Source organism: Bufo gargarizans, chromosome 4 (genome assembly GCF_014858855.1).
Source record: "Bufo gargarizans isolate SCDJY-AF-19 chromosome 4, ASM1485885v1, whole genome shotgun sequence".
NCBI lineage: Eukaryota > Metazoa > Chordata > Amphibia > Anura > Bufonidae > Bufo > Bufo gargarizans.
Window position 1 is genome coordinate 297,410,532 of NC_058083.1, and position 21,440 is coordinate 297,431,971.

At 45.8% G+C, this 21,440-nt stretch overlaps 1 protein-coding gene across 1 annotated transcript in view; it reads right to left on the minus strand.

The window, feature by feature from the left end:
* Window positions 1-21,440, minus strand: part of GPRC6A (G protein-coupled receptor class C group 6 member A) — a 45,863-nt gene that overhangs the window by 15,274 nt on the left and 9,149 nt on the right. The window contains exons 3-4 of the mRNA XM_044291640.1: window positions 11,594-12,421; window positions 4,827-5,042 (exon numbers count right to left, since the gene is read on the minus strand). Of these exons, the coding sequence (XP_044147575.1) occupies window positions 4,827-5,042; window positions 11,594-12,421 (1,044 nt within the window). The remainder of the gene's footprint in view (window positions 1-4,826; window positions 5,043-11,593; window positions 12,422-21,440) is intronic.

Here is a 21,440-nt window from a genome sequence, read left to right on the forward strand (position 1 = left end):
GGATAGAAGCCAGCAGGAGCTGAGAAGCAGCAGAGCTGATACAGTGAGTACACTAGGATAGTCGGAGGAAAAGTCTCTGAAGCTGCTCTATGCCTCTTTCCAAAATGCAGGCAGCACCTTCAGTACAATCTTATTTATGAATTATTTTTCAAGCATTACCGTATTTTTCGCCGTATAAGACGCACTTTTTCTTCCCCCAAAATGGGGGAGAAATGCCCCTGCGTCTTATACGGCGAATGCAGTCAGTTTTACATCGCTGGATGCGATGTAAAGCGAGCGGGGACTCGGGGAGGGACTGGGAGGAGGAGCTGGGGCCGGCAATAGCGGCGGGGCGGTGCAGTCACTGTACTAAAGGCCCGCCCCGCCGCTCCGGTGTACTAATAAAATGTCATATTCAATTAATGGTTACTAGATATGCCCCTTTATGCCTAATGGTACCTTAAATCCTAAGCGCATCCGTACAATGCAGGCCGGGCGGGCGGCAGCGTAACTCCCTGATGTCACGTGCCTGCGCCGCCTACTTTATGAATGAAGCAGGCGGCGCAGGCAAGTGACGTCAGTGAGTGACGCGCCGCGCCGGCTGCCCGGCCTGCCGGCATTGTACTAAAGCGCTTAGGATTTAAGGTACTTTTAGGAATAAAGAGGCATATTTAATAACTATTAACTGAATAAGACATATTATATTAGTATACTGGAGCGGCGGGGGATCTGTGGATGGCACAGTTATGGGCTGGGAGGGTCTGTGGATGACACATGTATAACAGTGCATCCACAGATCCCCCCCCTGTAACAGTGCCAGCCACAGATCCCCCCATAACAGTGTGTCATCCACAGTTCCCTCATAACAGTGTCCGTCATCCACAGTTCCCCCCATAACAGTGTCCGTCATCTACAGATCCCCCCCATAACAGTGTCCGTCATCTACAGATCCCCCCATAACAGTGTCCGTCATCCACAGATCCCCCCATAACAGTGTCCGTCATCCACAGATCCCCCCATAACAGTGTCCGTCATCCACAGATCCCCCCATAACAGTGTCCGTCATCCACAGATCCCCCCATAACAGTGTCCGTCATCCACAGATCCCCCCATAACAGTGTCCGTCATCCACAGATCCCCAGTAATAGTGCCATCCACAGACCACCTAGTTCCAAACCCACAGCACACCTTTTGGTTAAAAATTTTTTTTTTCTTATTTTCCTCCCCAAAAACCTAGGTGCGTCTTATACGCCGGTGCGTCTTATACGGCGAAAAATACGGTACTTATTTTCAAACTCACACCTTTCTCTGCCCCCTCCTCCTCCTTAACACAGTCCCTTGTCAACAAGCTATCCCAGTATACCACATACCACCTCACATAGACCCAGCAGTGCCATGGTGTGTCTTCACTACACAGAGATCTGTAATCAAGTGTTTCTCCTTTTCTGTTTTCTAATACCAACTTCTATGCTGGCCCTTGGCACATGTGCAGGCCTCTTTTTAACTTTATATATTTACAAATGGTCCATAAGACCAATAATCGCCCTATTTACACATTGGCACATGAAATAATAGTGAGATTATTGGTCTTATGGACCATTTGTAAATATATAAAATCTCCTTTGCTGTTGCTCCCCTCCTTGCTACTATGTTTTGGGGGTTCCCTGTAGAGCCCCTGCCACCTTATGCTCCTCCAGCTTCCTTTCTCCTACAGACCCATTGCTACTTTGTGCCTACCCTTCCACTCCTATAGAGGCCCTGATATTTTGCGAACCTCTGCTGCTGCCTACTTGCCCCCACAAACATCCTGCTACCTTGCCACTATAATAGTGCATTCGGAAAGTCTTCAGACCCTTTCACCGTTTTCACATTTTATTTTGTTGTGGCCTTGTGCTAAAATAAAAAAAAGTTAAAGATGTTCCCCATCATTCTGCCCTCAGTGCCTTTTAATGAGAAAGTGAAAACAGAATGTTCTAAACCTGTGCTAATTTATGGAAAGAAAAAAACTAAAATATTGCATTGGCAAAAGTATTTAGACCCTTTACTCAGTACTTACTTAAAGCATCTTTGGCAGCGATTACCGCCTCCAGTCTTCTTGGGTATGATGCTACAAGATATACACACCTGGATGTTCTGCAATTCTTCTCTGCAGGTCCTCTCAAGCACTGTCAGGTTGGATGGGGACCTTCGGTTGACAGCTATTTTCAGGTCTCTCCAGAGATGTTTGATTGGGTTCAAGTCAGGGCTCTGGCTGGGCCACTTAAGGACATTTACAGAGTTGTGCATAAACCACTCCTATTTCGTCTTGTCTGTGTGCTTAAGGTCATTGACTTGTTAGAAGGTAAACATTCAGCCCAGTCTGAGGTCCAGAGCACACTGGATCAGATTTTCATTAGGAATATCTCTGTAACTTTGCTCCATTCAGTTTACTATCAACTCTGACCAGTCTCCCTGTCCCAGCTGCTGAAAAACCTCTCCGCAGCATGATGCTGCTACCACCATGCTTCACTGTAGGGATGGTATTGGGCAGTACCTGGTTTTCTCCAAACATGATGCTTAAAATTGAAGCCAAAAAGTTCAATCTTGGTTTCATCTGACCAAAGAATCTTGTTTCTCACAGTCTGAGAGTCCTTTAAAGGCTATGTACACCTTCAGAGGCAATTTTTGGTTAAAAATATTTTTTCAATTGGCCTTTATTAACAATAATGAGCTGTTCTGTCACAAGGGGTTAACTGTTTTTCTTACCGTGTGACCGGTACTTTCACTTTGTGCCGGTCATCTAATAAACCTGATCTCTAAAGTATCACCGAATGAACGTGAACCAATAAAAATTTAAAATTTGAGCCGATGTTTACATATACAAACACCATGTAAAAAACATGCACATATGCCTATGGTATAGCGAACTACAAATACCTATCAAGAAACTACCAGACCGCATTCTATATAGGTAAATTTTATTAACACAATACATAATAGATAATCCACATATAAATAGCAATAAAGTGCATAGTGCCAAAATTATCAAACATGTATAACACAGAATCAATTACCCATTATGTGCTTCCTCCAGGATGGAGCCATAAATGTTTTATAGTTTTGGCACTATGCACTTGCATTTTATTGTTATTTATATGTGGATATTATATTGAATCACTACCCCGTTTCTTCCTCCTGTGGATTCCCCCCTTTCTTATGTATTGTGTTAATAAAATTTGCCTATATTGTATACGTTCTAGTAGTTTCTTGATAGGTCTTATCTCTAAACTACTGAGAAGTCATAAACACTTATTTAAGCCATATTCTTATCAGTAAGAACTGAGCCATAATGAGTGTTTAGGAGGTCACAGAGCAGAGATAAGGAGTCCATCTGCTCCTGGTTTGACAGAAACGACAGAAAATCCAAAGAGTGCTTCTAGAGCATGTCATGTATAGAAAAAAGGAGGCTATATTTTGAATAAAAAAAACTATGAAAAAAATTACTTTTAGCTCAAAAGCAGTCAATGCACTAATAAAAAAAATGCTCCCAAAGGTGTACATAGCCTTTAAGTGCTTTTTTTTTGCAAACTTTCATGTGCCTTTTACTGAGGAGAGGCCTCTTTCTAGCCACTCTGCCATTAAGCCCAGACTGGTGGAATGCTGGTTGACCTTTTGGAAGTTTCTCCCATCTGCACACAGGATCTTTGGAGCTCACCCAGCGTGACTGATTAGGTTCTGGTCACCTCTTTTACCAAACCTGCCCCCCCGCTCTAGGATACTAGTTCTTTCAAACATTTTCCCCATTTAAGAATTATGGAGGCCATTGTGCTCTTGAAAACTTTCAGTGCAGCAGGAATTTTTTTATACCCTTCTCCAGATCTGTGCTTCCACAAGATCATATTTCCTCCTCCTGGCTTGGTTTTGCTCTGATATGCATTGTCAGCTGGGAGACCTTTTATAGACAGGAGTGCATCTTTCCAAATCATGACCAACCAATTGAATTTACTACAGTTGGACTCCAATCAAGGTGTGGAAACATCTGAAAGATGATCAAGAGAAACAGGAGACCCCTAGAGCTAAATTTTAAGGTGTCATAGCCAAGAGTTGGAATACAGTCCATGCAAAATGTTTTCCTTTTTAATAAATATGCAAACAATTCTAAAATTCTGTTTTCACTTTCTGATTAATGCATTATTCACACAGTCAGCGTGCAGTCAATGATTTCCATGAGTGATTGTGTGCCAAAACCTTGTCTGGTCAAAAACACAGAACAGGTACAAATCTTTTCATTATACCTTATGTCTTTGTAGGCTCTAATCCTGGTTTTGGCTCACAATCACAAAATGCTGATGTGTGAATACGGTTTTAGGGGTATTGACCACAGGTTAATGGGGGGAGTTTTTTTTTAATTAATTTGTTTCAGCACAAGGCCACAACATAACAAAATGTGAAAAAAGTTAAAGGGTCTGAAGACTTTCTTAATCCATTGCAGCTTTGCATGTTCTGCCGAACTAACCTGAAGTCTGGCCTGATATCTGTTGGCTTCATGTCTATGTAAATAATTTTCTTAGAGTGCCTCCACACACAACAGATTTTGTTGCAGAAATTCCTGTGACTGAAAATAAGTTCCATCCATATGAATGGATCTTGCAGAAATCCATGAGCTTACCATCAAAATATCTCCATTCAAATGAATGGAATTGATTTATAGTCACAGAAATTTTCTGCAGCATAATCAGCTGCATGTGAAGAAACCCTTATTTTCTGGGTCACTCAGTGTTTGGATAATAAAATGTTTTGTGTGGCATATTGTAAGTCAGAATTCTGTCACATTGAAATCTAATAAAAAATTAGAATTTTCTCAATACCTTCAAATGTTTAAACTCATTCTTGTTATCCTGGCTGTTGAATAGGAAGATGTCTTTTTCGTTATCATATTCAGCAAATATAGTGAAATTAATCTTTCCATCAGGACCCACTTTCCAGATCACTACATCATATCCAGAATTTGCATCTCCTCTGGAATCAAAATTAACAGTCCTTCCCATATAGGTAAAATTTACAGTCTTCAGTGACTGTAGAAGCTATGAGAGGTGGAGAAATATAGATATTAGATGACAATGAAAAACACCTGAGAAGTGACAACATAATGACATCAGTATGCGCTTACAGTTCACTATACTTAGAATGAAACCAACTAACAATAGTACTTTACTGTTTGAAATTCAACAAACTTTGCAAATTGTACTATCAGTAAGGTTATTTATAGAGAAATAAAATACGTTTTCATTCTATTACCTTATTATGGATACCTAAATTGTACATGCCGTGACAAAAGACACCTGACACTGGCTATTTTTTACTAATATTTGTTCCATGTCAGTTTTACAGAAATGTACAGTTTACATACTGTGACAGCACCAGGGGGAAAGTGGTGAAAAGAGTCTACATTTCACCTAGGTTCCAGTGAGGCCGTACTGGGATGTCAGTTGAGGGGAGGCCGACATGATAGGGTTTGGACGGAGGGGGTCGGCAGTGTAAGGGTTAAGAGTTTGGTAGTATGGGGGGTGGAGAGTAGGAGGGGGTGGGCTTATAGGTTAGGTTATAAGAGGGGGAGGTAACCGGCGCCATTTTAGAGCAGTTAGCTTCAAAGAAAAACTCACATCATGCAGGCGGTAGAGGTGCTGATACAGCAGTTGCGGGCAGTGGTGGATGCTTGGGGACCCGAATGGCTGCAGGAGCAGGTGTCCGGCGTGCTCCAGGGGGCGGCGGTGAGTACAGTCAGCTCACCGCCACGTACCAGATGGCCGCGGCGGGTACGGCCGCCGGCGCGCCTTAGTCCAAAGGTGACCCCCAGGGCTCGGCGCCGGGTGCGGAGCCCCTTCGGGGACCCTCCGCGACCGGGGGCTGGCAGGGTGCCTGTGGCCAGTGCCTCCTGGAGCGGGAGGAATCAAATTGCACAGCGGGGCCCAGTTTCGGGCGGGCGGATCCCTCCCCCGTCTTCAACATTGCGGGACGTGGGCTCGGGACCTGAGGCCGCTCAGCGAGGGAGTGAGTCCAGGTCAGTCGCGGCTGTGTGCAGGGAGACGGTGGAGGCGCACAGGCCGCAGGAATCGAGCATCCAGCATGGGAGAGGCACCGCCAACGGAGGACGGTCGGTCCAGGACGCATCCAGCAGGGCGGCTGGGATGTCTGCGGTGACGAGTGAGGAGTCCCTGGAAAGAAGAGAGGAAGATGGGAGTGCGCCAGAAGATCATCAGGAGGCAGGATCTTCGGCTGCGGGGTTCACAGCCCCCCAGCAGCCAGGTGAGGTGTTTGGGGGTGCACTTAATCCATGGGCGGGTGGCCCGGGGGGGTGGATGGGTCGCAAGGGGACTTGGGTAAGGGCTTGGGGCAATTTTTTCAGAATTTGGCGGGGTGGATGTCGGGGTTTGGTGCGGCTGGTGTTTCCCCATTACAGGCGTGATGGGGGCCGGGGGTAGTAGGGAGCTTGGCGAGGCGACTAGCAGGGTGTGCGATTTGGTGTCGGTGCAGACGCAGGTGGGGGGGAGGTGGATAGACAATCAGTGGATGACGGTGCGTGGGGTGAGGTATACATGTGTTTTGAGGGGCCACTGGGAGCGCATTTGAAACAGGAGGTGCGTGAGAGGATTTGGAGAGGGGAATATGTAGAGAGGTTGGAGAGGTTTAATTTGGATAAGGGAAAGAAGGATGATAGGAAAAAGGAGGAGGAGGAGAAACGGAGGCTTCGCTTGATCCCGCATACTTTTTCCAATTGGCTCCAGGCTTTTGCGATTTTAGCCAGCATGGTTGGGGAACGGAAGCCGGAGTGTTGTTCGTCTCTTTTTTGTTACATGGATGCGATCGGGGAGGCTTGTCGGGTATATGGGGGGACGGGCTGGCTGCGTTAAGACAAGCAATTTCGGCAGAGGATGGCAGTGCGTAGTAGCATAAGGTGGGATATTGGGTTATGGATGCGGGTGATGGCACCTGTATGGGCGGGGCAGTCCTTTCGGAGTGAGTCAGGGGGATCTGGGCAGTCGGCATTCTCGGTTGCCTCAGCAAAAGGGCTCTGCTTCCTCTTTAACAAAGGCAATTGTAGGTTTGGGTCAAAGTGTAGATTTAAGCACGAGTGTTCAGGGTGTGGAGGTACCCATGGAGCCAACAGATGTTTTAGAGGGAACAGGCAGAGAGGAGGGGAGGCGGCTGGAAAAGGGTCGGACTCCAGTGCGTGTGGAAAGGATGGAGCCCTACTTAAGTAGGTATCCCAAACTAGGGGTGGCGTTTTTTTTGAGGGACGGGTTTACTAAGGGGTTTTCTATACCATCGGCGCCGTTGCCGGTTGTTATGCGGAAGATGAATCTGCGCTCGGCATTGGAACACCCGGAGGTGGTGTCTGACAAGTTAGCCAGGGAGGTTGCCTTGGGGCGCATGGGCGGCCCCTTTTTGGAGCTGCCGCTGGCTGATTTGCGTATATCACCTTTGGGGATTGTACCTAAGAAGGAGCCGAATAAGTTTCGGCTCATTCACCATTTTTCATATCCGAAGGGTGTGTCGGTCAATGAGGGTATTGATCCGGAACTCTGTTCGGTGGCGTACACCTCATGTGATGCGGCTGTAGGTTGGGTGCGGAAGTTGGGGGTGGGGACGTTGTTAGCTAAGACGGACATCGAGGCGGCGTTCCGTCTCCTGCCGGTGAATCCAGACAGTTTGCATTTGCTGGGGTGCTACTGGGATGGGAGGTACTTTGTGGACAGATGCTTACCGATGGGGTGTTCGGTGTCGTGCGCATATTTTGAAGCAATTAGTTCATTTTTGGAGTGGGTTGTTAAGGACGTTTCGGGTTGTTCATCCATCATTCATTACTTGGATGATTTTCTTTGTTTGGGCCCGGCGGAGTCTAGGGTTTGTTCGGTGTTATTGAGCACGTTGGAATCGGTTTTTGGGGGGTTCGGGGTGCCCTTAGCAGAGGAAAAAACTGTGGGTCCTACTACGGAGTTAAGCTTCCTGGGTATCGTGATTAACACGGAAAGTATGGAGTGTCGTTTGCCTGAGGAGAAGGTACGAGATTTGCGGTTGGTGGTGGAGCAGGTGGAGAGAGTGGCAAAAATCAGACTGAAGGATTTGCAATCTTTATTGGGCAAGCTTAATTTTGCATGCAGGATTATGCCAACGGGGAGAATTTTTTGTCGGCGGTTTGCGGGGGCTACGGCGGGTGTTACGGCCCTGCATCATTTTGTTAGGTTGGGCAAGGAGCTAAAAAGGGATCTGGTGGTTTGGGCCAAATTTTTGCTGCATTTTAACGGGAGGACGTTGGTTTTAGGGGAGGCAGTGGATAGTTTTGATTTTGACGTGTTTTCAGATGGGCAGTGGTGTGCGGGTAGTTGGCCAGTTTCATGGGTGGAACAGGGATGGGTTAAAAACCTGCCATTATTAGAGTTGTTCCCAATTGTGCTAGCAGTAGTGTTGTGGGGTATTGTTTTAGGAATAAGAAAATCGGATTCCATTGTGATAATTTGGGGGTAGTCCAGGCCATTAATAACATGACGGCATCGTCGCCTCCCGTAGTTCGTTTGTTGCAGCATTTGGTTTGTTTATCGCTGAATGCTTGGGTTGTGGCGGTTCATGTGCCTGGAGTTTCTAATGGTATTGAGGATGCCCTTTCTCGTTCGCAGTGGGAGCGGTTTCGGCAGTTGGCACCGGGAGCGGACGGCGAGGGGTTGGTGTGCCCGGAATCCATGTGGGAGCTGTTGGAGGTACCATAGGAAGATTGCTGCAGGACTCAATGACTGCAGGGACGTGGGTAGCTTATGGTAAAGCCTGGAGTGAATGGCAGAGGTGGTGTGAGGTTCTGGGGGTGTTAGTAGACGATGGAGATACTCCTCTGTTATTGTTCTTGGGGCATGCGAAAGAGCAGGGATGGTCTGTTGCAAAAATGAATAGGTGGATGGCCGAGGTTGCTTTTGGTTTTAAACTGAGAGGGTTACCAGATGTAACGAAAACCTTTTTAGTGAGACAGGTGTTGAGAGGGTGGAGGCGTGGGAAGCGGGTGGATGACAGAAGGAGGCCAGTCTCATTTGAATTGTTGTTGCAATTGGGTGTGCGAGTGGAGGTGGTTTGTCGCTCAGGTTGGGAGGTGAGGCTGTTCAAGGTTGCTTTTTCCCTAGCGTTTTTTGGGGCGTTTCGGTTGGGGGAATTGGTGTGTGGTAGCGTTCGGGCGGTTGGCGGGGGGTTGTTGAGGGAGGACGTCGTGCTATCCGGGGACAGGGTTGTCATCAAGATCCGTAGGTCAAAGACTGACAGAGAGGGAAAGGGTAATTATGTACAGTTGTTTGAAGTTCCGGGCTGTGCTATGTGCCCGGTGCGGTGCTTGCAGGAGTATGATGTGGGGGGGGGGGCGGGGGTGGCAACGGCGGGTCCACTGCTTAGGCACGAGGACGGGTCGTATCTATCACGATACCAGTTTGTGGCGGTGTTTAAGCGCTGCTTGTGTGAGCTGGGTATTGCAGCGGAGGATTTTACAGGGCACTCGTTCAGGATAGGTGCTGCTACGGAGGCGGCTAGAGCTGGGATGAGTGACAAAGTGATTAAGAGGATTGGGAGATGGGAATCAGTGAGGTTTAGGTCTTATGTACGGGTGGGTTTGTTGTGTTAGCGATGCATTTTGACTGATGTGGTCTTGTGTTTTTCTTTGTTATATCTTGCAGGAGATAGGCCCGTGTTGGTTTGGATACTCGGACACTCCTTTGTGTTTTGGGGGGCGCTGAGGGCGGACGTTCGTCCTGATGGAAGGCAGTTAGGGCTCGATAGGGAGGTTGCAGTTGTTCGATGGATTGGATGGATTTTAAAGCTTTGAACGCCTTTTGAAACATTCGTTTTTTTTTTAAATCTATTTTGTTGAAGAAATACTTTTTACAATTTGTTTTTACTTGAAGCGGTTGTCTCACTTCAGCAAATGGTATTTATTATGGAAAGGAAGTTAATACAAGTTACTTTGTATTTTTATTGTCCATATTGCCTCCTTTTCTGGCTTGATTCATTTTTCCATCACATTATAAACTGCTTGTTTCCATGGTTATGACCACCCTGCAATCCAGCAGCGGTGGTCAGGCTTGCACACTATAGGAAAAAGCAATAGTCTATGTGCACTACCACAGTCCCAACCACCAGAGAGGCTGACGCTTTGTCCTATAGTGTGCTAGCCCGACCACCACTAAATGGATTGCAGGGTGGTTGTAACCGTGGAAACAAGCAGTGTACAATGTGACTGAAAAATGAATCTATCCAGCAAAGGAAGCAATATGAATAATAACAACACAATAGTAAGTGGCTTGTATTAACTTCCTCTACATGATAAATGCCACTTGCTGAAATGAGACAACACCTGTAAGATCTTAAAGGGGTTGTCCGGGTTCAGACAGCCCCTCTGATGTTAGCATCGGAGCATATCATGCTCCAATGTGCTCCCTTGCGCTATGCTGTATCGCGCAGGCCAATGGCTTTTTTTATTTACAATAATACACTGCCGAGCGGAAGCTTCCGCCCAGCAGTGTATTCGGTGGCATCACCGGCTCTGATGGGCCGGCTTTAACGCTGCCCTAGCCGTTTTACAGGCTAGGGCAGCACTAAAGTCCGCCCATAAGTGCTGGTGACGTCACTGCCTCCGTCTGGCAGCCCTATGAAGAGTTCGGTTTGTCACCAGAACTCCTGAAAATGCCTTTGCCCTAAGCGATTCAGCGTAGGGCAAAGTAGAACGTCGGAGCATGAAATGCTCTTGTCAGGGGGGCTGCCTGAGTGAAATTCTGGGTATGTCCGGGTTCAGAGCTGAACTCCTTTAAAGCATTGTCATATATCGTTCAGATGAGGTCTCTGACAGCTGGATCTCCAGTCCCTATAATCTCCTGAACTCTCATCTAAACTGAGTTCAGGAGAAGACAGGGGTGGCTGGAGATTAAGCCAGAAAGCTTGTCTGATTGGAACTGTCAATGGCATTCTGCAGCCTGCAAAGTATTGGAATACATGCAAGCTGCAATGGATGCTTCAAACTTTTAATAAAAAACTGTTGAAAAAATGTTCTTTTTTAAGTGCAAAATAGCTAGAATGCAATCTGTCTGTTGCCTTTCAATAGTAAATTTTGTAATAATGGAAAGAATGTAGCCTACAATTACACACTGGTTTCTCATGTGTAACATCAAATATGCTGCGGCTCTGAAGACAAATAGAGGCTGTATTGTCAGATCTTGGTACATCACCATTCCCAGTTGAATACTAATACTGTATATAGGCTAGTGTTAAAATGTGAATTAGATACAAAGAACTTTTGTTTTTAGGAAGAACCAGAGCATATGCATATCCTTTATGTGAGGGTAGCTAACAGACTTTCACATTTTGTAATTTAATGTTTTAGGCTATGGCCACATGGTCAGGTTTCTACATGCAGTTTTGGAAGCCAAAGCCAGAAGTGAATTCAAATAAGAGGAGAAGTTGAAGGAGTCTGTTGTTTATGCTTTCTCTCTTTTTATGATTGACTCCTGATTTTGGCTTCCAAAACTGCATCATGAAACCTGACCCTAAAAATGAAATGATCGTGGCTTAAAAAAATCACAGTTCTACACATATTGCTATGTAACTATACCTCCCATGGTGCAAATGCATTAGGATTTTTGCAGTTCCGATACAAACATAGCTTCTGAATTGCATGTCCTATAGCAATCACTGCCAGCTGAGTACTGTAGACAAAGCCTGGGTGTATAGTAGCTGAAAGAAAATCAACTCTGAGAGACTTGGCTTTCACTGTGCGTGTCCTGAACATGGCTTCCTTGGAATAATTGGTAACACAGCCATAGAGATCGTTGTATTTCACTGTAGGACAATCAGACATAAGTACTGCAAACTGGTCCAATAGACGATTCATCTCAAATTTTTGCTGATTTAGATTTTTGATGTAATCCTGAAAGGATGTAGTATCTCCACTCTTAAATGTAAATCCAATGACTTGTCCAATGTTCTGAATGTTTGGTATGCTACTGACTCCTTTGGCTATAGACCAGCTGTCACTAGCTATCCATGTCCTTTGTATTTTCTTCTCCCTGACCTTTATAAAAAGTTTTAATAAAAGTGAAGGTTTCAAAAAAGCCACAATGACATTTACTCTAGTTTCGCTTAATATTTTATTGATGGTTTCTTCTATGCGGACTTGTACTGTGCCGTCAGATAAGTGAGCAGGGATGATTTCTTTGAAAGCAATGCAGACATTGATTTTATCAGCCTGGATGCTAAAGCTCTCTAGAGCTGATCGCCCATAGTCATCATCCATGACTATAATTCCAATCCAATTCCAGCCAGAGAAATGAATGAGCTTTGCCATGGCCCTAGTTTGGTAGGAATCATTTGGTATTGTCCTCATGAAGGCAGGAAAGCGAAATTTATCACTCAGTATTTCAGCAGATGATGAATAGCTAATCTGTAGGAAAAAAATATTCAAGTTTATTTTCTACAAAATCACATAGTGCCATTCAAGACTTTGTTCACATCTCCGGCAGCAGATCCGGCAGGCTCTTCTGGCAGAGAGCAGCCAGCCAGATTTCTCCGTATCCGGTATTGCCGGATTCTATAGTTCACTGCTGGATTCCCTTTGACTGTAAAGAGGTCCAGTGGTGATATGGCCGCTTTCTGGCATAAATACCAGGTTTTGGCCGGACAAAAACTCTTGCATGCATTGGTTTTTGGTCTGGCGAACAGCTGGCATCTGAACCAGATCAGGCAGCTGAGTCAGCTTGCCACAGATGTGAATGCATCCTAAAAGGAGTTATCCAACCCCTATAGTTACCCCCACAATGCCTGGGGGCCTCATATACAATATACTTACCTGCTCCCAAACACCCGCGGCACTCCAGATCCCTGCACGGTTGCTGCTGAACCCGGACATACCTTTACTTTCACCCCGGCAGCCCCCCTGATGTTAGCATCGGAGCATCTCGTGCTCCAATGCGCTCCCTTGCCCTGCACTAGATCACGCAGGGCAAGGGCTCTTTTGTTTATCATAACACACTGCCGGGCAGAAACTTCCGCCCGGCAGTGTGTTCGGAGACGTCACCGGCTCTGATGGGCGGGCTTTAGTGCTGCCCTAGCAGTTTTACTGCCTAACGCAGTGCTAAAGCCCGCCCATCAGTGACAGTGACCTCACCGGGCTTCCTGGCAGCCCCATGGAGAGCCCCGGTGTTCCGTGATATTTCCCTACCCTCGTCACTTCCTGTTGTAACGCGGCCACACTGGATATGACGTTCGCTTTGGAAGGAGGTGTGCCGCGCCGGCGCACAATGACGGGTTAGGGAAATTTCACACCAGAGTTGGGGAGAAGGGGCCACCTCTCAGCTGGACATCGGCCAACACTGCGCATGCACCGGAAGCTTCACCAGCAGTTAGAGGGTAGGGAAAAATTACGGGCCAGTGCGCAAGCGCGGCTAACTACTCCCGTCGGGATACACTGCACGTGCGCACCAACAGACAGGGAGATCACTTATACTAAACATCCATCCGATAACCCCGCCTGCGCAGTGTGGGGGTAGGGAGATCTGATGGCCATTTCTTCTGTTAAATCTCCATACCACTCACTGCGCACCCGCAGTGTCTGATCATCTGGAGCCAGCTGAGAGGTAAGGCGCAAGCGCATTAGGTGGCCCCTTCTCCCCAACTCTGGTGTAAAATTTCTCTATCCGCGTCGTTGTGAGCCTACGCGGCACACCTCCTTCCAAAGCTGTGAACGTCATATCCGGTGCGGCCGCTTCACAACAGGAAGTGAGGAGGGTAGGGAAATTTCACGGGTAGGGAAATTTCACGAACACCGGTACGTCAACGGAACTCCTAAAATGCCTTTGCCCTGCGCGATTTAGAGCAGGGCAAAGGAGAGCATCAGAGCATGAACTGCTCCGATGCTCAAATCAGGGGGGCTGCCTGGGTGAAAATGGAAGTATGTCCGGGTTCAGCTCTGAACCTGGACAATCCCTTTAAGAAATACTCTCAGTGATTCTGAATTCTCAGGATTATTTGGAATTTAATTATACTTTATCCCAAAATAAAAAATAAAAAAATAATCTCCCATTATGGTACTGAAGTCTTTTCAGCTGTACATATTTTCATTTTATATCACTATTGGGATTAAGATCAGTACTGCTGCCAAATCAAAATTACATTTTGTGACTATTTTTCCCTTTTTCAGACCATTATTACAAGAGCTTGTAGAATTCCCATAGTTTGGGGAAAGCAACAGAGAATATACAATGCATTAAGGAAGATTTTTTTTGTAAATTGAGATTAAATAAGAAATGACATATATGCAATTTAAAGGGCTTCTGTCACCCCACTAAACAGTTTTTTTCCCCTTTTGTTTACTTATAATCCCTATAGTGCGATTTCTGCATACATAAGCTTAATAATCATTTTGGTCCAGTAGAATTTGTTAAAAACGTAATTTCAAAATATGCAAATTACCTTTCTACCAGCAAGTAGGGCGGCTACTTGCTGGTAGCAGCCGCATCCTCCGATCCTAAAGACGCCCCCTCCGCATGTTGATTGACAGGGCCAGGGAACGGAATCATTCTCTGCTGGCCCTGCCTGTTTGCATTCAAAATCTGGCGCCTGCGCCGCGGCCGTACCTTACTTCAATCGGTGCAGGTGCACTGAGGCGGCTGCTCGCTCGGCCGCACCATCCTCAATGCGCCTGCGCCGGGTGTAGATGTGACGTCATCGGCGCAGGCGCATTGAGGATGGAGCGGCAGAGCGAGCGGCCGCCTCTCAGTGCGCCTGCGCCGATTGAAGACAGGTACGGCGCAGGCGCGATATTTTGAATTCAAACAGGGCCAGCAGAGGACGATCCTGTTCCCTGGCCCTGTCAATCACACAGCGGAGGGGGCGTCTTTAGGATTGGAAGATGCGGCTGCTACCAGCAAGTAGCCGCCCTACTTGCTGGTAGCAAGGTAATTTGCATATTTTAAAATTACGTTTTTAACAAATTCTACTGGACCGAAATGATTATTTAGCTTATGTATGCAAAAATCGCACTATAGGGATTATAGGTTAAAAAAAAAAAAAAAAAAAAAAAAAAACGGTTTAGTGGGGTGACAGAAGCCCTTTAAAGGGGTTGTCTTATTAGAGAGAACCACTTTCAAAATGCAGCCCCTGGGGACATCAACTTACCGCACCGTCGGCAAACAGCTAATTAAAGGGGTTGCTCCATCTGGAAAATGTATGACATATTTGCTAAGATATGTCATGTAATGTGGGCCTCACCTCTGGAACCCACTTCTGTCTACAGAATTATGGGGGCCTGAAGTGAATGGAGAGCACACAGCAAATATGCAGACTCCTTTACATTCATTGCTATGGGACGTCCGAAAATAGCTCTGGCTGGGCTATTTTCTGAAGTGTCATAGCAGTAAATCTTGAGCAAGCTGCACAAGCATGGCCACTGCTCCATTCACTGCTATGGGATCTCTGTAAATAGGTGAGCCAGGTGAGCCAGTGCTTGGCTTTTTTCAGAAGTCACAAAGCTGTCAATGGATGGTGGCCGCCCATTCGTGGATTCCTCTCCGTTTACTTTAGGGCCTCATTCTGAACATAAGAGCAGAAGTGGGACCCACATTATAACATTCTATAAATTCTGGGAGTTCTCTGTTATATCCCTCTCCATATAATAACCACTGATGCCCCATAATAACAGTCTTGGCATGCTGCAATTTTTACAATAGATAATGGGAGAAAAGAAGAAATAAATCGCACATCCACTGCTAATGCTATGATCTCATCCCTGCATTTCTGCAGGAGACAGCACTAAATAGCGCATGTGTACCACCTCCATGCTACATGCTAAATGAGTGTACATTAGTGTACATTTTGATCAAAAGGCATAAGCCCACTCACCACGCCAAGGTTGCCTCTATGAGTGGGTCCTAACCTAAAATTGGCACGGCGACCACCAGCGCTGTGGTGCCATCCCGGCCGGCGGCAGGACCCAGCAGCCAAACAGCACCCCTGCTGCCTGATCATGCCAAACCTAGCTCTGGGCCCCGCCAACCAGCCAGAAAAACAGCCAGCAGCACCGCACCATGTGAACAATTGTCAAAGCTCACCTCCTCTGAAGCTCACAGGAACTCCAACTGAGGGCATGATAGGCTAATTTAACCCCTACTGCAGTTTGCAGTTAATTTAACCCCTGGTGCAATTTGTAGTTCTCTCCTCTTATATCCCTCTCCATGTAATGGCCATTAATGCCCCATCCTAACAGTCTGGACATGCTGGAAATTGTATTTCTGTCCTCTTATACCCCTCTCCATGTAATGGCCATTAATGCCCCATACTAACAGTCTGGACGTACTGGAAATTGTATTTCTGTCCTCTTATACCCCTCTCCATGTAATTTTTTACAATCTGGACATACTAGAAGTTGTAGTTCTCTCATCTTATAGCCCTCTCCATGTAATTTTTAAGAGTCTGGACTTCCTGGGAGTTTTAGTTTTCTGCTATACTTCATCCCTGTAATGTCCTCTAATATCACATAATAACAGCCTGGACATGCTGGGATTTGTAGTTCTCTCCTCTTATTCAACTCTCTCTTAGGCTCCATTCACACATCCGCAATTCCATTCCGCATTTTGCGGAATGGAATTGCAGACCCATACATTTCTTCTGGGTTCGCAATTCCGATCCTGAAAAAAATAGAACATGTCCTATTCTTGTCCGCAATAGCGGACAAGAATAGGCATATTCTCTTAGTGCCGGCAATGTGCAGTCCGCAAAATGCGGAACGCACATTGCTGCTGTCCGTGTTTTGCGGATCCGCACAACACACACACGGATGTGTGAATGGACCCTTATGATGTCCACGGTTGCCCAATAATATCAGCCTTAGGCTACATGCACACGACCGTGTGCCCCCCGTGGCTGTATTGCGGCCCACATACAGCAGGTCCACAATACACAGGCACCGGCCGTGTGCATTCCGCATCACGGATCGCGGACCCACTCACTTGAATGGGTCCGCAATCACGTAGATGTAGAACGGAGGCACGGATCAGAACCGCACGGAACTACGGAGTGCTTCCGTGGTGTTTCTGGCCGTACCTCTGCATCGCAAAAAAGTAACGCATGCTCTAGTCTTTTGAAGTGCGGACCGTCGGATGCGGATGGAGGCCAGGAGGATCTACTACATTAATACTATAATATCCTTTCATGGCCGCTGGTTAGGTCTATAAGAACCTGCTGCTACCGGTGTCAGGACGTAGCAGATCACAGAAATCGGTCAGGACGTTCATTGTGTGGCAGTCGCAGTGCAGAGGCTGAGCTAAGACTGACCAGTGACAGGCCTTAGGCCCCTTTCACATGGGCGAGTATTCCGCGCGGGTGCAATGCGTGAGTTGAACGCATTGCACCCGCACTAAATCCTGACCCATTCATTTCTATGGGGCTGTTCACACGAGCAGTCATTTTCACGCATCACTTGTGTGTTGCGTGAAAATCGCAGCATGTTCTATATTGTGCGTTTTCCACGCAACACAGGCCCCATAGAAGTGAATGGGGCTGCGTGAAAAAGTGCGGATGCAGTGCGATTTTCACGCACGGTTGCTAGGAGACTATCGGGATGGAGACCCGATCATTTTATTATTTTCCCTTATAACATGGTTATAAGGGAACGTAATAGCATTCTTAATACAGAGGGGTTAAAAAAAAATAATAATATTTTAACTCACCTTAATCCACTTGCTCGCGCAGCCCAGCATCTCCTTCTGTCTTCTTTCTTTGCTGATTGCAGTCAAAGGACCTGTGGTGACGTCACTCCGGTCATCACATGATCCATCACCATGGTAAAAGATCATGTGACGGACCATGTGATGACCGGAGTGACGTCACCACAGGTCCTTTGACTGCAATCAGCAAAGAAAGAGACAGAAGAGATGCCGGCTACGCGAGCAAGTGGATTAAGGTGAGTTACATTTTTTATTTATTTTTTTAACCCCTCCAGCGATATTGTACTATGCATTCTGTATTCAGAATGCTATTATTTTTCCTTATAACCATGTTATAAGGGAAAATAATACAATCTACAGAACACCGATCCCAAGCCCGAACTTCTGTGAAGAAGTTCGGGTTTGGGTACCAAACATGCTGATTTTTCTCACACGCGTGCAAAACGCATTACAATGTTTTGCACTTGCGTGGAAAAATCGTGCATGTTCCTGCAACGCACCCGCACCTTTTTCCGCAACGCCCGTGTGAAACCAGCCTTACTGTCTTACTCTTCTGTGTTTCTCACGTCTTTTGTGATCTCAGAGCTGGTGTTATGCTGTATGATATATATATATATATATATATATATATATATATATACAGTATGTATACAGGTTGTATGTGGTGAATTAGAGTTTTGTAAATATCCTGACCTCACTCACTCCTGCTGTTTGTTGTCATCACCTCCTAATTTTGCCCCAATCACAGATTGTATAATGTGCAGTGACACAGTGATTCACTGCTAAAAGGGTTAATGCTGTATTGTACTGTTCACTGTGAAATGGGTTAATACCATACTGTAATGTATACCTCCCAACTTTTAAAATACCTGAGGAGGGACATTATCAGGCTAATTTTATGACACTAAGCCATGCCTCTATACACTCCCAATCCTGCCCAGTCCCCTTAGTGCCCCCACACAGTAGTTATGTCTTCTTAGTGCCCCATACACAGTAGAATGTCCCCTTAGTGCCCTACACATAGTTGTTATGCACCCTGTGAGTCCTCACACACAATAGAATGCCCCCTAACAATGATAAAGCCCCCTTAGTTAGTGTCACCTTACAACAGTGAAGCAATAAAGTGACATCATCGCTCCTGATGAGCTGAGCATAAGTGGACAGGCCAGAAAATGATTATCTGTGCACTCCCTTAGTGAGCTCAGCAGGGGTGATCAGGGGCATAGCTAAAGGCTCATGGGCCCTGATACAAGATTTTAGCTTGGGCCCCCCTTCCCCCAGTGCTTTTTGCACTTGAAACGGCACCCCCCAATCCCCCTCATGCCAAATTCTTGACCTAACCCCTTCCCTGCAGCCAGAGGTGCAACTTGACCGGCATGAACTTTCTATAATACTGGTGTCTTCTTATGGGGCACAAGGGTCTTTGGGTCCCTCAGGCTCCTGGGCCCGGTAGCGACTGCTACCTCTGCACCCCCTATAGCTACGCCCTTGGGCGTGATGATGTCACTTCCCTGCTTTACTATTGCATTCAACTATCTCTGCATCCTTCTGACAGAGAGACAGTTTAAATCGAAACATACCTCAGCTGTCCTGGATCAGATGAGGACGGAAAATAGGGTTGTGTGCATGAGGCCATGCTCTGAAATGGCTCAAGACAGCACTGCTCTGTCGTTATGACAGCACATGCTTCAGTTGCATTCTAGTAGGGGACAGCAGGGGATCTCTGTAATGGCACTATTCAGCTGAATGATGAAACTTTGGGAGCATGTACAGTGCCATGACTTTGGCCAAAGGACTAATTTAGAGTTTTTGGCTGGAGTGACAACTTTATTTATTCCATAAATAACATCTCATCTCATATGTTGTTTTTTTTTTTTACAAAAAAAATTTGCAAATTCTGTTTGCAATTTTCAGCTGCATAGTGGAACTATCCTAAGAATAGTATCATCAATATCTGTCAGTGGGATCCAACTCCCAGCCTCGGAGCCTCTTCCTAGGCTAGTGACATCACATTCATTAGTCACATGGCCTAGTTTCAGTGAATGGGCCTCAGCTGCAATACCAATCACAGCCACTATACAATGTACGGCGCTGTTCTTGGTAAGCTAAGTTATAAGGACGTTGCGGCACTCACTGGAGCATCACGATCAAACAGCTGATCGGCGGAGAGATTTACTATTGAGCACATACAGTAAACCATATTTATCAAGAGATATAGACAATTTTTCTTTTCCATCCAACAAGGAGGTACTAATACTATCTGAAAACATATGTAAATACAGTGCTTCCTGTTTTATTGGTACTGTCAAAAATTAGCAGTTTCTGGAAATCTACGCATTTGGGAATTCTTGGAAATGATTTTATAAAATAATCGGCCCAGAGGACAACGGGCTAACCCATTATCTGTAGCCTGTACCTTATTAAATTCAATATGGCCGCTCTCATGGTGAGACCCTGCTTGTGATGTCATCATTAGAATCCTGCAGATGACTCACTTACTTGTAGTATCATGATGGGGGCCATGACTCATTTACTTATGACGAAAACATCGGCGGTGGGTATAAATTGAGGTGACACACTGACCATAGCCTCAATCTCGAGGTCTGGCTCTCACCATTAGGGGGTATTTGATGAGTAGACCAGATTGGGTAAATTTGACTGCTTTTCTCCTCATGTGTTTGGGAATTGTTTTTCTGATCTTTATTTTGTTTTGTTTCAATACCAAATGATAGTTGCATCTGACCCTCTCTGGCCCCCGAAAATTTGCCTGAGAAGCAACACTTTACCTCCTCGAATTGAAGAATCCTAGGAGAAAGTGAAGATGGAGCCTCCACCTCACTTAAAGGGCCAGAGCCACAGAAATCCAAGACCATTTTATAATTAATAAACGTTTTTGTGTGTGTTTCTTTAAAAAAATGCAATAGTGTTTGTATTTTTTCCTTCTTAATTATTAAATTGCACCATTTCTTCAGTGACCCTGTTTTCTATAAGTATCCTAGGGGTGTATTGACCAGGTATAGGGATGAACCCTTGAAGGATTGGTAGCCAATAAACTCCTAGTGCCGTGCAGTGAAAAGAAGGTGTACCCTTTCAAGCCTTGGGACACACTCGGATTCTGGCTTTCCTGATGGCAGTTGGGGTACCCTTTATGTTAGGTGTCTGGGTGGGTACAAGGCAAGGCCTGTAGAGCATAATGGCCAGTGTATGGAGATAGGAATCAGAAAAATAGCCCAGAGGTAGAAAAATAAATGTCTTTCTTTACTATACAGCAAAATGGGAGTTGTAGTACATCCAACTATAGCAAAACAAAGTCCCAACTGTACACAGTGCAATATTCTCCCAGAGGGCAGTGTATGGATTTAGGCAAGGTCATGAATCTCTTTGTACATTATCTTACTAAAGTCTCTCTCAGTAAAATCTATGGCTGGCAAAAGTAGCTTAGTAGTAATAGCTGTAATGTCCCTGTGGGATAGAGGGTTTTCATGGCACATCTGTCAAGGAAGTGTCTGTACCTTATTACATTCAATATGGCCGTTATCATGGTGAGACCCTACTTGTGATGTCATCATTAGAATTGTGGCAGTTGACTCACTTACGTGTGGTATCATAATGGGGGCCATAACTCATTTATTTATGATGTAATAATCAGAGGTGGGTATAAATTGAGGTGATCCACTGACCCAAGCCTCAGTCTCCTGGGCTGGCTCTCACCATTAGGGGACGTCTGATGAGTAGTACAGG